This window comes from Mytilus galloprovincialis, chromosome 4 (genome assembly GCF_965363235.1).
Source record: "Mytilus galloprovincialis chromosome 4, xbMytGall1.hap1.1, whole genome shotgun sequence".
Classification (NCBI taxonomy): Eukaryota; Metazoa; Mollusca; class Bivalvia; order Mytilida; family Mytilidae; genus Mytilus; species Mytilus galloprovincialis.
Genome location: NC_134841.1, coordinates 78,696,036 through 78,711,950, shown reverse-complemented (window position 1 = coordinate 78,711,950; position 15,915 = coordinate 78,696,036). Strand labels below are relative to the sequence as shown.

Here is a 15,915-nt window from a genome sequence, read left to right as displayed (position 1 = left end):
ATTTTATTCAGGGTGGGAATGTTAAAAGAATATTTTTAATACCTTTACCTGAAATGCACATTGTAGATAGATTTCCTACTTGTATACAAAATAAAACATATATTATTTTCTTATTTCTTTTCATCTTAAAGTTTTTCTTCAAAATAATGAAAGGCTGTTTTTAAACAAAATAATATATATGAATTACATGTTTGTCTCTATCATGTATAGGATTATAGAGATTCACTTACATGTATAAGGCCAGCAACTTGTGTTGTGTAGTTTCTGGGTTTTTCCTTCCCTTTGAATCTAAATGTCATTGCACTCAAATCCTAAAATCGAAAATAAGGTCAATATATTTCTTTATATAAGAAATTCTTAATTTGCGATGCTCTCTGCTGTATAAAGATGAATATGTATGATTGACTGGCTGAATTTGGTGTTGTTGGTCATGGCAGATATTTAATGTTTTGTTTATTCTATCTGCAACTTTCATAGATTTGAACAGTTTCAAGCTGGAAGAATAGTATAGAAACCTTATGTTTTGCTGGTCCATATACAGCCCATAGATGTTGTTATTATTTTTGTTGTTTGGTTGCTGTCTCCAATTTCATACCCCACATCTCCTTTTATTCATAGTTTCATTTTGAGATAACATATTTCTTTGGAATTTTTTTTTATAAAATATACATAATTTCTTAAACATTGATAATCAACAACTGTTTCAGCTTATTATCTACCCTGTTTTTGTCAACTGGAGTGTGTGAGGTTGTACAGAGCAGGTTTTGATATAGACTCACTACACAGAACAGAAAACTGCATTCTAAATAATTGCCCTGTGTTCTATATTGGTTCCATTGCCTGTTGATCCCTTACCTAACATTCATCAAATATCCATTGTTTAGGGCCTTCTCTCTTCAACATAAAGTACTGATAAGTCAAAGTAATGATGTCATCAATGTGTTCTGTATTGGTTATATCATTAGTTGATCCCTTACCTAACATTCATCAAATATCCATTGTTTAGGGCCTTCTCTCTTCAACATAAAGTACTGATAAGTCAAAGTAATGATGTCATCAATGTGTTCTGTATTGGTTATATCATTAGTTGATCCCTTACCTTACATTCATCAAATATCCATTGTTTAGGGCCTTCTCTCTTCAACATGTTAAAGTACTGATAAGTCAAAGTTATAATGTCATCAATATGTTCTGTAAGATACAAAGGGAAATAACTATTAAACAAATGAAACACAGCTGAAATTTATTTTGTTGTTGAAATAACAAATATTTTAAGTTTTAAGTTGCTTGAATAGCATTTCTATTATAAAGTAGATAAGAAAAAAGTTTTTGTCGTTTATTTTAATCATCATCATCTAAAACAAAATTGAGTTGTTATTTTAAAAATTTATCATCTAAAAAAATTGAGTTGTTATTTTAAAAATAATCTTCCTAAACTTCAACAAAAAAATCTGTTATGTTGTAAATGTCTTTCTGGGATAAAGGTTTCATACGTTCTTTATGATACTTATAATCCATATCTATATTGTCAATGGATGTCTTTTTATATTTCAACAAAATAAGTCACATTTACATGATTTTATTACCTTGTCCTTCTTCAGTAAGATCAACATCAACTTTAAAGAACATAAATCCTTTGGCCCCTGGTGACTGACCTCCACATAGGGTATTCACCCAACCTAGGGAAAAAACATACTTTATACAATTTACACAGAGACAGTCAGGTTAAAATATTTTGTTAGTCTAATAAGATTGCACATTTCTTTGACATAGAGCTATATCACTAATGCTTGTAGATTTAAACTTTGGTTGGCTTGCTTGTTTTGTTTGTATTAACATTTGCTCCAGCATTTTTTTGATTAAGATTGAAATTTGCAAACAATATAATATAGGCTCAGTTAAATCTGAATGTTATACTAAAATTTTATCCTGGAGGTTAGAACTACCCAATAGTACATTTAAACAATACAAGACAATGTTAGAAAGGTTTAACGCTGCTCTATCTATTGTTTGCAGAAGTCAATCTTTAATACAATGCTTGAGCAAACATTTATACATACAAAACAATCAAGCCTACCAAAGTCTTAATCTAATAGCATTAAGAAGTTATCTTTAACATCAAATAAAGTCAGGAGCCTGTTATTCAGTGGTTATCGTTTGTGGCTGTATATCATATTTGTTTTCCGTTCATTGTTATGTACATTCTTCATATGTGAGTCTTCTAAAGAAGAAACGTGATGCAAGCCATCTCTGGATGATATAAGCAAAAATTGAAAAGTGCAAGTTTCATATTGGAAACCCCAGAAATCACTCAGGTCAAAAATAAAAATTGAAGGTGCACAACTACATGCCCTTTCGAAGGATTCATGCAGGTATAGCTAAATTCTATCTAGCTCTTTCCATGAAATTGCAGAATAACAAACTGATATTACCAAGTCTATGTTTTGATATGGAAATCACCTAAAACCAATTTTAGTCACCAATTTTCTTTTTGTTTACACTATCTACTAAGTGTCTTAAAAAAAATCAGTAAAGAACACTTATCCATCACCTAAAACCATGTGGTCACTACATAGCAATCATTTATTTCTATATTTACACTGTTTCTCCTTTTATTATGAGACGATACAGCATGTTTTGTAGTAAATGACATTTATACTGACCTCTGTTTTTAAGTTCAGACAACAGACTTCCTTTTCCTTCATGACCTACTAAATGCCCTAGATAATGACCTGGCTGTAAATGTAGAAAAAAATCATGTACACAATAAAAAACAAGAAAGAAAACATTTCAGAATAAGAAATTAAAACAAAACTTTTGTGTGTATGTCAAAAGAGAATTTGAAAGGTAAAAAAACAGTGAAGATAAAGCATGTCTTTTATTAAAGTGCTTATTTATTTAAAAATGAACCACTTACTTCTCAATAAGAGGCTCATAAAGGTCATTGAAAATAATGGGAAAAAAAGCTTAAATTGTGTAAATATAAAGAAAGAAACAATTTATACATACTCCCTACACAATCCCAAATTTTACATTTTTTTTTATATAACCTTACAAACAAAATTTATTATTTATACTTACATTACATTTAAAATAAGGATGTAGATCCATGATAGGCCATGACATAGAGAGATTCCTAACATCTTTCACTGGTACAGTATAGGCTATTTTCTGTTAACAAAACAAGTGAAAAACATTAAATCTGTCATTACTATTATTAACTCTTAGAAACTCAAGGTTTATAAATGATTTAAAGTAGAAAATGCTTAAGATTTAAAAAAAATTAATGAGGTTGTCGCTTTTCTTTCCATGACAAAATAACAAACCTGTTTTAACTCATGGACAGTCAACTGATTCAAGTATCATTACTAAGGATCTAGAAGCTAAAAGCATCTACCATTCCAAGTATGTTGATATACGACATACTATTACAAAAATGTATATCCATTACATAAAAACAAAATATGTTCAATATATAATATGATTGAAAGGTGTTAAAGAGCTTCTTTGGAGTCTGTAAGCTTTCCTCATTCTTAACCAAACTAATTTAAATATTTCTATAAGCTCCTGCATCAAATATTCTTATGTAAATAAATGATTTCTATCAGCAGAAAAATAAAAATCTAAAATCTATGTATAAGATGATTTTACCCTCAGACATTACAAACCAGAACAATGATTGGATAAGGACAACTATCTTAACTCCTATTCATTTAATGGCATATCATTGGTTTAGAGTGACCATTTTAAAATCTTGTATGTTGAACATGGGTAAGTAGGCGTGGTTTATCTTAATTCAAGGTAAGTAGGCGAGGTTTATCTTAATTCAAGGTAAGTAGGCGAGGTTTATCTTAATTCAAGGTAAGTAGTGGTGTTATGTACCTTTCTATTTATAACACAGCTTTGGGAAAAAATCTGAAAAAAATCACCCCTGGACTACAGATGGACAAATTGGTGATGAACGTTTGAAATAAATGCAGAATACACATTTAAAGCTTACAAGTTTTTATTGTTGGCGTTTGTTTTTGAATAGACCAATGGAAGAAGGTTCTCAAAATTGAAGACCTGTTCACTTTGATAGGCCACTTGTTTAAATGTCACATGTTAAGACAGTCCATAAGATAAATTTATTACAGTGTGCTAATGCCCTAATATGATATATATTACATATGGGGTTTGTCGCTCTCACCTATTATGGAATTTACTGACCCAAAATATATCTTATTAGGTCACTATCATACTGTGTAACTATTGATATTAGTAACTTTCTAGAATAAAATTGAGAAAGGAAATGGTGAATATGTCAAAGCGACAACCACCCGACCATAGAGCAAACAACAGCCGAAGGCCACCAAGAATGAATGTAATTGATCATATTTTCATAGATATTAAACATACCTTCATTTGTGCTGGACCAACTGGATGATCCTTCCATTCAGGAACTACAACATTCATGTTTTCTACATTAGCTATCAGAGGAACTACCATTTCTGTTAATTCTTCAATTGATTCTATAAAAATAACATCAATTCAATTTCAAATAGAAAAAATGTCAATTTAACAACTATGATATTGTAAACAAATCAAACTTAAAGCCTGTCAAATATTGATTTAATAAGACATTTCTTCAAAATTATTAACCACTATGTCACATTCTGTAAATTCAGTAATTTGTTGTGACACTAATTATCTGATTATTGGAGTTGTTGAACAATGGGGAAAATGTATCATACTTTTTGGAGGTTTCAGAAATAGCTACATATGAATAATGTTATCAAAATTTAAATTGCAAGTTAATATTTTTGAAAAAGCTAACTTATCCCAATTTTTGTAAAGAATAAAAACATCACAAATTTTTGAATTTACAGTATGCTAAATAAATATAAACTGTAAGAGTTTTAATTGTTTGTGCCAAAAGTTAAAAAAAATCTTTATGTCTGATATATTACATTTCAAATTATACCTATAGTTCCTTCCATACTAAAAATAAACATTACACAAATTTCAATAGCTTCTGCAGATTTCAATGTGTTGAAAATATTTGTTTCCAGAAATAATTTTATGTGAATTTCTGTTTTAACTTCTTTTATTATGTTAAAAGCAGCAACCTTTCATAAATTCCATAGTTCATGTGATGGAATCTGCAGGTTACAACTTTTCCACATCGAGAAAGTTTTTTCAAACTTTAAAAGTAATGATTTTATCATATTGAACTCTTTTTGTATAATTTTACTGACCTTTTCCAAGTACACAAAGTCCCATTATATTTGAGGAATAATATCCATCATGAAATTTCAGCAAAGCATCCCGTACATTTACACCATTAGATTTTGGAATGGTGTCAAGAGTGTCCTTATTACCTGAAAAAAATACCATAATATGATAACATAAATGACAGTTACCAACTGATGAGGTCTTATTTTCTTTGAAACTTAATGACATTTGTTTTTGTATGTTGAATGTGCAAAATAACAATTTGGCAATTTTCCATTTGTAGAGGACATCATAACCCCGAATGCTGAAAGTGATGCCTCCAAATTGTATGTGATCTGTGTTTGGTCGTTATGAGCATTGTGTATAAGTTCCAGAACGTTTGGTTGTGGCAAAGTATATTAAAGTTAGAGTACTGAAACAGTAACTGAATGTATATGCTGTAGATATTTTATAAATTATTTGTATTCTTAATTTTTTATCTTAAGTCTAAGCAACCAAATTAATTAATCTTTATAATGTAAAAGGATTTTTTCCCCCATTCTTAATTAAAAATCTTAAAACAATATGGCACAATTGAAATTATATATATAATAAATTTTTGATTTTACCTGTTCCAAATTTAGAATAATCATGTGAGGGATCTGTAAGGGTTTTTTCTAACTGGTGAATTCTCCAAGGATCACTTTGTAAATTTTTATCATTTTCAGAGTTGACTGCATTAACCTCTCTGTCTGTTGCAGTCTCCGTAAACAAAGGACACAGAAAGAACTGTGAAAACCTACAAAGTACAATGTGGTAAGAGCTAGTGAGTATTTATGACCGAAATAAATGTTTGCTCAAGCACCATAGTTTTAAACGTGTTTAAACATAGTTTTATTTTAGGATTATGTCAAAATAAATTCTAAATATAATGTAAACAGGTTCAACTCCGCCTATATATATAATTTGTGGATGTCAATCTTAGTTACAATGCACGAGCAATTATTTATACAAAGAAAGCAAGCAAGCTATCCAAAGTCTTCAATCTACATGTACATGCATGTAGATCTGTGACCAATAATTAGCATTTGTGCCATCTTAAAAAAAAGGCAATGTTTCATTTTTGCCACTAGGTTGATTTCATTTGCGCCAAAAATCAAAACTTCATTCCTGCCAATAATTTTGACTTTACATCTTATTAAATCTTTTTATAACCCCATATGAACCCCACCCCATTTTATGTACTTCAGCACTTGTTTCTTATCATTAATTTGTCCAGAAGACGCCACCAAAAAATCTTGCAGTAATCACAGATCTTGTTGGGGTTTTTTTTTTTTTATAGTTTTAAGACAAGTCATCTGCAGCTTACTACAGTATCAAGTCAGATTGCTTCACCAGCATGTACTGTTAGAAGGTGTTGGTTCACTTGTGCAAATGTATATTGCTCTGTGTATGATGTTAAATCCAATGCCTTGTGATAAGACAGTGCCACACTCTCTTTACGTTAAGAACCCTTGGAATAACTCAATGAGGGATCCTTCAGTGACCTGTTGCAAGGCAAAATTCCTGTCCCCATCAAATATATCCTCATTTTCCCTTTAGCAGTCCAAATATCCCTAACAGGCTATATTACAGGACCTACCTATTGTATTTATTGTGAATGTGTTCTTGTTCTGGACATGCATGAATTATTTGCCATTGGATGTTAAGCAACCAACAAACAATCAATCAAAACAAATGCCTATCTGTGTAATGCTTCTTGTCAATGTAAAAACCTTCCTTTCTAGTTATCCCGATAAACTTTCTTGTGTTATGTCATAATAAAAGCCTTCTAATTTAAAGCCCCAGGTAAATGTTCAGGTGATATGTAAAATGAAAGCCTACCTGTCTAAGGCTCCAAGTAAATGTTCAGGTGATATGTCAAATAAAAGCCTACCTGTCTAAAGCTCCAATTAAATGTTTTGGTGATATGTCAAATGAAAGCCTACCTGTCTAAAGCTCCAGGTAAATGTTCTGGTGTTATGTCAAATGAAAGCATACCTGTTTAAAGTTCCAGGTAAATGTTCTGGTGATATGTCAAATGAAAGAATACCTGTCTAAAGCTCCAGGTAAATGTTCTGATGATAAGTCAAATAAATACCTACCTGTCTAAACTCCAGGTAAATGTTCAGGTGATAAGTCAAATAAAAATCTCCCGTCTAAAGCTCCAGGTAAATGTTCAGGTGATATGTCAAATGTAAACCTACCTGTCTAAAGCTCCAGGTAAATATTCAGGTGATATGTCAAATGTAAACCTACCTGTCTAAAGCTCCAGGTAAATGTTCTGGTGATATGTCAAATGTAAACCTACCTGTCTAAAGCTCCAGGTAAATGTTCTGGTGATATGTCAAAATAAAAGTTGGTATGTTCTCCAGAAGTGTAAGCATTAGAACTTCCTCCATGTTCACTTAGGAACTACAAAAAATTTAGATACATTAATTATTTACATCTCATTGACACAAGGAGTCTTTATCAAAACAATAACCAAAATGATATTTGTCATCCTGACATACAAATTTCATATTCTCAAAATTTTCAGACTTGTACAAAACTTAATCATCATCCTGACATACAAATTTCATTTTCTCAAAATTTTCGGACTTGTACAAAACTTAATCATTTTAATTTTGAAACAGAAAGCAAAAAATAAATTCTTTAAACTTTGAGCTTGAAAAAAGAACAATGTGTGGTCAGACTTAAAGGAGTAGGTCCGGTAAGGACCGATTTTGGCCTCAAATTTCAGGTTCATCTGACGAAAGATTTTGACCACTTTTTAAACACTAAAGTGTCTATTTTATTTGAAATAATTAGTTTATGTGAAAGATTTTAACAGATTTAGTCATTAACAAGAGGCTGTCACAACGACAGCAAACCGGATTTATTAATATTTATTTGTGTCCTGGCAATATCACAAGAACCATTACTGATGAATGGTGAAAGTGAAAATCGTCAATATCAAATTTGACCTCCATTTTGTCATCAGTATCAACATATTAAAATTTGAAAAGCTTAGATTGAATGGTTCATGAGTAAATGCAACAACGTGAATGGAAACGCCATTTTACAATCTTTCAAGAACCATAACGTCTGAACGGTAAAAGTCAAAATCGTCATTATTGAACTTGACCTCTATTTTGTCATCAGTAACAACATATAAAAATTTCAAAAGCTTTGGTTGAATGATTCATGAGAAAATGCACGGACACGACTGGAAACACCATTTTTCAATCTTTCAAGAACCATAACACCTGAACGGTAAAAGTCAAAATCATCATTTTTTAACTTGACCTCTATTTTGTCATCAGTTACAACATATTAAAATTTGGGAAGCTTTGGTAGAACAGTTCATGTGTAAATGCACGGACACAACTGGAAACTCCATTTTTCAATCTTTCAAGAACCATAACTCCTGAACGGTAAAAGTCAAAATCGTCATTATTGAACTTGACCTCCATTTTGTCATCAGTAACAACATATTAAAATTTGGGAAGCTTTGGTAGAACAGTTCATGCGTAAATGCACGGACACGACTGAAAACTCTATTTTTCAATCTTTCAAGAACCATAACTCCTGAACGGTAAAAGTCAAAATCGCCATTATTGAACTTGACCTTCATTTAGTTGTCAGTAACAACATATTAAAATTTTAAAAGCTTTGGCTGAACGGTTCATGAGTTAATGCATGGACAACATTTGATTGCTGCCTGCCCGACCGCCCGGCCGCCCGGCCGCTCTACCGCCCTGCCGTACATCCCCAAATCAATAACCAACATTTTTGTCACAAAAATCCGGTTAAAAACGATCCAATTCGTGCTCAAATATGAAAAATCTACATAATATGGCGAAAAATGTCACTTTTCAGATGGTTTTTGGTAAAAATTAAAGTGGCCGCATCCGTGTTCATCCTCAACCTTTATATATGTTATGTATTATCATAAAATACAACTTACATTTCAATATTAAGGATGAACACGAATGCGGCCACTTTCGTTTTACACGAAAACCGTCTAAAATTTAACTAAAATGCTAGAATTATGAGGATTTCAGTAATTTAGCATGACTTAATGGTGCTAGTACCTGATAAATGTGCATTGTATTGTCAAAAACAGCCCATATTTATGTAGCAGAAGCATTCTACTGTCCAATCAATAACTAAATCTTTACATTTTAACAATTTTGTAAAACTGCTATATTTTGGGGCCAAAAAGGAGTCTTACTGAACTTACTCCTTTATAAAATATTATTCCATAAGTATTTTCAACTGATTTTTAATAAACATTTGTCTTATAATTCTTTTTAAATATTCAAAAAATAAAATTAATTCACTCAGGAAAAAACAGAATCTCTGTACAGGATAACACATATTCAAAATAAGTCAATATGGTATAGCTGCCAATGAGACATCAGAGAACAAATATATAACCTGGCCCTTCAACCCAGTCCTAGCAGCTATAGGTCCATCAACCAGGTCTACATATGAAAATGATAAGTGGTTTGTTTAAAATATTTGTATCAAACTTACCTTACTGTATTCATTCTCCTGTTCATACTGAAACAGAGGGAAAAAACAAATTATATTAAATTATCACTTTTAAACATGATTAAAACAATACACCTTAATGAATATCAACATGTTATGCCTACTAATGTAATTCTATATGACTGTCATACAAGTGAGAGGTTTTGCTGGTTATAGGACCAGATTTAATCCACTATTTTCTACATAACATGAAAGGAAATGCCTAAATCAAGTCAGGACTATGACAGTTGCTATCCATTCGTTTGATGTCTTTGAGCTTTTGAGTTTGCCTTTTGATAAAGGACTTTCCAGTTTTGAATTTTCCTTGGAGTTTGGCCATTTTTTATTTACTTTTTATGTACAATGAGATCACTAAAAACAAATGAGAGATTTAAACAGTTTAGCTTATAGGTGGTACCTAACACTACAGGGAGATAACTCTGTAAAGTCAGCTTAACGTTTTAACTATGTTGTGTTGTAAAAGGAATATTAAGCATCTCAATGATCAAAATTGGAGTTTGTCAAATTGCAATATAACCTGTGTAATTTTTCTGACAAAACGGTCAGTTCAAATTTTTATAATTTTTATAATTTTTGTTAAAGTGTCAAAGTAAATACTTTGACAAAATTTTATGAAAATTAAACGAGTCAATTTAATTTTAGTGAAAGTGTTGGGTACCACCTTAAGGAAATTCACATTTTCTTGGCAAACATAAAATGTAATTTGAGTAATTCATTATTATAATACCTACATTTATGTATGCATCTGGCATGTAATATTACAGCTATGTGTATTAAGAAAGTTATTGACATTTTCTTGAACATTCTTTCAGTTTATAACAGTTTCCAATTTTATATTATATGAATGTTTTATTAGGACAGGATTATCAACTTTGATGTATATAGCATCTCTGCTAATACAGAATGATGAACGACTGAAATCAAAAAGCTATAATATCCATTTGTTTCCAAAAGAGGAGTGAAATTAAAATAATTTATAACTACCTGTAATGATGGTAATCATACCTTTTTAGTTCCCAAAAACAGCATGTGCTCACAAAAATGTGCCAACCCAGGCAGGTCTACTGGATCTTTCATGTGTCCTAAAACATAATTTGGTGAAAAGGAATTAATAACAATATTTCAGTTAACACATAATGTTAAAGGTACATGTGTAGATATCAAGAGTACTGCAGAAGAATACTGGAGAAAAAATATTATGATCATGAAAAAATATTAAACCCACAAGACAATACAGGTACACTTTTAACAGATAAATATGTACACAAGTAGACAACTGACATCACTGATAAGTAAAATTTGAAGTACATGAAACATAAAATACACACTAAAAATAGAATGTTTCCAGTGGACAGCAGTAGACACAGATACCCCAAAATATATAATCTAGATAAGAGTACAATGTAGCATCAGTTATTCTAAAAGATTGAGGGCTCAATAGCTGTTGTCTGGAAACCAAACATCTGACTATTTTGCTTTTTATCAAAAGTGAAATCACTCAACTTTGAAATGTTTATAATTTATGTTTCCTTAAAACATTCCGAAATTTCAAAGAATGGAGGATGTTAACTTTAGATTTCTGTTATTGCTGAAACCAAAGTTTTACTACTTTTTTCCTTTTATTAATGCAAAACTTTTAACAGACAGTAAAATACAAGTGCTTTAAATTTTAATTTAACCAGTTAGCGAAAAAGTAACTCAAAACTGAGCTTCGAACCATAGGCTTTGAAGCTCAGTAAGAATATCCCGATAATCCTCAGAAAATTTGATTCTACATAATTTCTCCATAAAACAAACTTGTTTACCAGTCATTGACAATTTGAGGAGCTGGTTGTCAAGATTAAATCTGGTTTTTCATGTTTAAGCAATTTGGGTTCTAAAGGTACAAGTACAATTACAGTTATAAATATGGTAAAAACTTTTGATATGAAGTATTCATGTTCTAGATGATTTTGTCAATATATTTAAATTCCCTCAAATTTCTTGAAGAAAATATTCTAAATGTAACAACTGTCATGACTGTGGCAAATACTCATACTACGCTATAGATTGCATATATTTCATTTAAAACGTACATTAGTTGATAGTTTCAGCTAGACATCAATGACTGTAAATTGTTGGCAAACTATCCAGTGACAAATATTATATGCATCAATTGAAAGTTACATACTACATATCTATATTAAATCCTTACCAATATTGACATCCATAGCCCCTGAAGCTTTGTCTGTTTCAGGATCACTGATCAATAAAACTTTCATCCCATTGTTCAGTTCTAATCCTTCATATGTCCTTTTATCTTCAGCAGATTTCAAGATGGCATCTGAGTTGATTTTACTCTTTATATATTGGCTTGCCATTGTAGAAGTGTATCTTTAAACATAAATGTTAATAGAAATTAATACTATGGAGACTGTGTACAGCAGTCATGATAGTTGTATATATATTAATTTATGTGGCATGAAATATAACATGTAGGATTTCACAATAAGATGATTTTAGGTGTCCTTCAATCAAGTTGGATTCATATTTTTTTCTGTATGCTGTATATTCATGACAAGGGAAAATTTACATGAGTATTTTTTTCCCCCTTATCTGACATGCTTATTAAGCAATTCCCATAAAATCCCAAACATACACCACTAGTGTCAATTAGATTGATTGATTTTGGCTTCACATCTTCATGTAGCAGCAAATATTTCATGCATGTACCCGACAAGAACAAATAACCTATAAATACAAAACATGTACATTGTAGGAACAAAATGTAGGGGTCAATTATGTAAGAATTAATATTGAACAATACATGAAAATGAAACCTCACAAAGAGGTTAAGCCCCTAGAAGAAATTATGAAAAATACAGAATGTATTATAAAGCTATTTCAAAATCACATCTGTATCAAGACACTTAAGACAGCCCTATACACCAATGTAATCCCAATAGCTCTTCATATATTTGATAATTATGTACATTAAGATAGCAGATAGGATGCAGTGTTAGCAATAATTTCTGTACAACTTGTTTTTATGTGTAGATTAAGATGTAAGCAAACACTACATATGTAACTATTTCAAAAATGGTCGTATTTAAGTAAACAGTCTAGGGTGTGCTCAACTCTTGTAACTCAACACACGTTTTTTTTTATTATCATAGTTGTGTGACAAAAATGCAGTTTAAACATAAGTCAATATTTGTAATTTATCATTGAATTGTAATCTATAATTAATTACCCGTTTGAACAATGCGTTAACGATAAATACATATCAAAATCATTCTTTTATCCTTGGTTGTTATGAGACGCGTGAATTGTTGCTAGGGTGCTCTCTTCGAGGTCTGCGCTCTTGGTATATTATATAAAGACACCGATTCATTGTGTAAGTTCGCTCATTTGTTATTTGGCCGTTGATGGTTAAACAGCGGGAAGAAAATATCAGCAAATAAGAAGTTAGAATTCAGAAGTTTGTAAACCTAGTTGAGTTGAAAGCGTTGTGGTTTTGAAGCAAGCGGTTTTTGAAGTCTTTACGATTGTTGCAAGCTACCGGGTTGTTCCGACACTGTAATTTCCCTCGGGAATGGTCGCAGTCCCTCGAACAGGTGGTTTGTAAAAGTCTGGTGACTTTGGTGCTTCGGAGACTAGGTATTACAATTATTGCAAGCTACCGGGTTGTTCTGAAACTGTAATTTCCCTCGGGAATGGTCGCAGTCCCTCTAACAGATAGCTTGTAATAATCTGGTGGCTTAGGTGCTCCGGAGACTAGGTGCTTCAAAACTAGTTATCTCAGGAACTAGGTGCTTCAAAGGCTAGTCGTTTCAGGACTAGGTGTCTCAGAGACTGGGTGTCTCGCTCAGAACTAGGTGTTTCAGGAACCTAGGATTTTTGAAGCTTGTTCTTAAGTTTAATAGTGGTTGAATGGCTGTAATATAATTGTTTGTCAAATCAGTTGGGACCTCCGAGTCAGTGAAAGGATCAAGGATATAAAGTTATTTGTGTACATAGTGTTATTTCTTTATTAAGTTTCAAAGTTTAAAAGCTGGTCTTGTGGTTTTAAGAAAAGCCTCCAAGTTGTAGTTAGATTTTAGAGTTAATTAATAGATTGATATTGGAGTATCTCAGATTCTGTGAAAACGGATACGAACATATAGTTCATAAGCCAAACACGTTACAGTTGTTTATGGTTCTTGGTAACAGGGGTTAAAAAATCCACTAGCCCGACGCCCAGGACTACAATATTTAGGCCTCGGGCAAGCAAAACTTGTAACCCAATATGCCCGACAGACTAGTAACAAAAAATTATTTGCGTTTCCAAAATATAAAGTGGAAAATCCCATCATCACTATTATATCTTAGCCAATCAGATTCGACTACATCATCTGGGATTTCCAGAATTTGAACTGATTTTGTAGAAGGATCCCGTACTTTCAATATCGATTTTTCAGTACAGGGGTATTGTACATTGCTTATGCAACCAGAGAAATATAATGTAACCAGATTGTACCTCCTTCTGAATAATTTATTGAATTATAAATGTGAACCCCTTTTAACAGCAAACACCAGACTTTTGATGAAAAATACACCAATCCTTTTATGCCAGGCATGCTTTTATATAACCATGTATAGAAGTGGTCAAGACTTGTACCATCTCGAGATTTGAGCAAGTCATTATTACAGTGTATTTAATGAGTATTCAATTATCGAATTGAATATATAATATCTGCTAATAGGATATTTTTGCTGTAAGTTTTGGGTATCCAATTTGTAAAAAATCCACTGTACAATGGATAAAAATTGTGAAGTTTATAGAATTCATTGTTTATTGCAAGAAACTCTGAATGTGAAAGGCATACCCGGGCTAGTATGTCAGTTTTGTTGGGCTATTAATTCTTTCAACAGGGCTATTAAATCCTGCTACCAATTAGCCCTGGGCTAGTGAACTTTAACAAAATTTCTTAACCCTTGTGGTAAACAATAAAGGCTATCTCAACCCAAACATTTTCATAGATGTTGCCTTTGCATTAGGATGCTAATTCCCACAGAAGCTTTGAATCATCCTTCTCATTAATTCAAGTAGAAAGGGGGGAAGGGATCATCTTCTAGTACAATTTATAAATTTGGAACAGGCATTTATCAATATGTATGTTATTTTTTTATTTTACATAAGAAGTTCTATTTCAGAGTATATTTATTACATTATTATTGGAAAGACTCAAAGGTTTATCTGTTTAAATTATAGCTGGCAGCTATGTATCATAAGAACTACATAAAACTTTCCTTTCTCTGAAACTGACAGGGAGATGTGTGTGACAAACTTAAAGACTGTAGACAATTTATGTCTTTTTCTTAATTAGGGGGGATTAGACAGGTGTCAATAGAGCAATTGTAGATTTTACACTAGAGTCTATAGCTAGAACAAAAAATTATAAAGAATTAAAGATTTCATCATTTTCATGATTTTGACAGAAACAGACGATGTTTTTTTTAAACATGAATTTCAAGCGTCATACTGAATACCTGTGTGATGAACTATTGATTCCTAGATTACTTTTGCCAAGAAACCTGCTAAATATTGGTACAATTAATCTAAAATTAAGCATATGTTTACAGAAAAATACAAAGTCATGACAAATTTAGCTTTACAACCACATTTGTCTCCCTTTGAAGATAGAGCATTCTAAGATACGAACAAATCCGGACGTCGGTTTGTACGAATTTCCGGAATTTATATTCAAATTGTTTTTAGCCCTTTTAAGCTTGTGTTGATTCAATGCTAGCCTAAACATAAACTTGCACTTGTCTCACAAAAATATCTATATACTTTAATATTACACCTTTGTGGTATATTTAGGTATATAACTTAGTTAGAAGTAATATGTAAATTTTATAGAAAATCTACAGCATTTCCCCTTGTACTCTTTAAAAATAGACTAATATTTGGCAATTGGGTGCTTGATAGTTAGAGGATTTTTGCATGCATTGCTAGTAAAGGTATCCTTAAAAACAAATTAAGGACTAAAACAAATATAATTATGGAGCAAATTAATTTCATCTTCTAGGGTGTTCGCTCGATTTTAGTTACATGTACTTTGCGATGTTCAAGGTTTTTTTTTATTTCATTTTTTTTTAAAGTCATACGAAACCACAAAT

General features: G+C 31.5%; 1 protein-coding gene across 4 annotated transcripts in view; it reads right to left on the bottom strand.

The window, feature by feature from the left end:
• The window catches only part of LOC143073042 (insulin-degrading enzyme-like), a 61,735-nt gene extending 46,312 nt beyond the window's left edge, over nucleotides 1-15,423 (bottom strand). The window contains exons 1-13 of one of the 4 annotated variants that reach the window (XM_076248275.1): nucleotides 15,283-15,423; nucleotides 11,966-12,144; nucleotides 10,777-10,853; nucleotides 9,754-9,780; nucleotides 7,544-7,647; nucleotides 5,823-5,992; nucleotides 5,238-5,360; nucleotides 4,399-4,511; nucleotides 3,082-3,171; nucleotides 2,664-2,736; nucleotides 1,587-1,679; nucleotides 1,100-1,191; nucleotides 231-311 (exon numbers count right to left, since the gene is read on the bottom strand). In XM_076248275.1, the coding sequence (XP_076104390.1) occupies nucleotides 231-311; nucleotides 1,100-1,191; nucleotides 1,587-1,679; nucleotides 2,664-2,736; nucleotides 3,082-3,171; nucleotides 4,399-4,511; nucleotides 5,238-5,360; nucleotides 5,823-5,992; nucleotides 7,544-7,647; nucleotides 9,754-9,780; nucleotides 10,777-10,853; nucleotides 11,966-12,144; nucleotides 15,283-15,365 (1,305 nt within the window). In that variant the 5' untranslated portion in view covers nucleotides 15,366-15,423. The other 3 variants (XM_076248277.1, XM_076248276.1, XM_076248278.1) reach the window with 3 other exon arrangements.
• Between the last annotated feature and the right edge of the window lie 492 nt (nucleotides 15,424-15,915).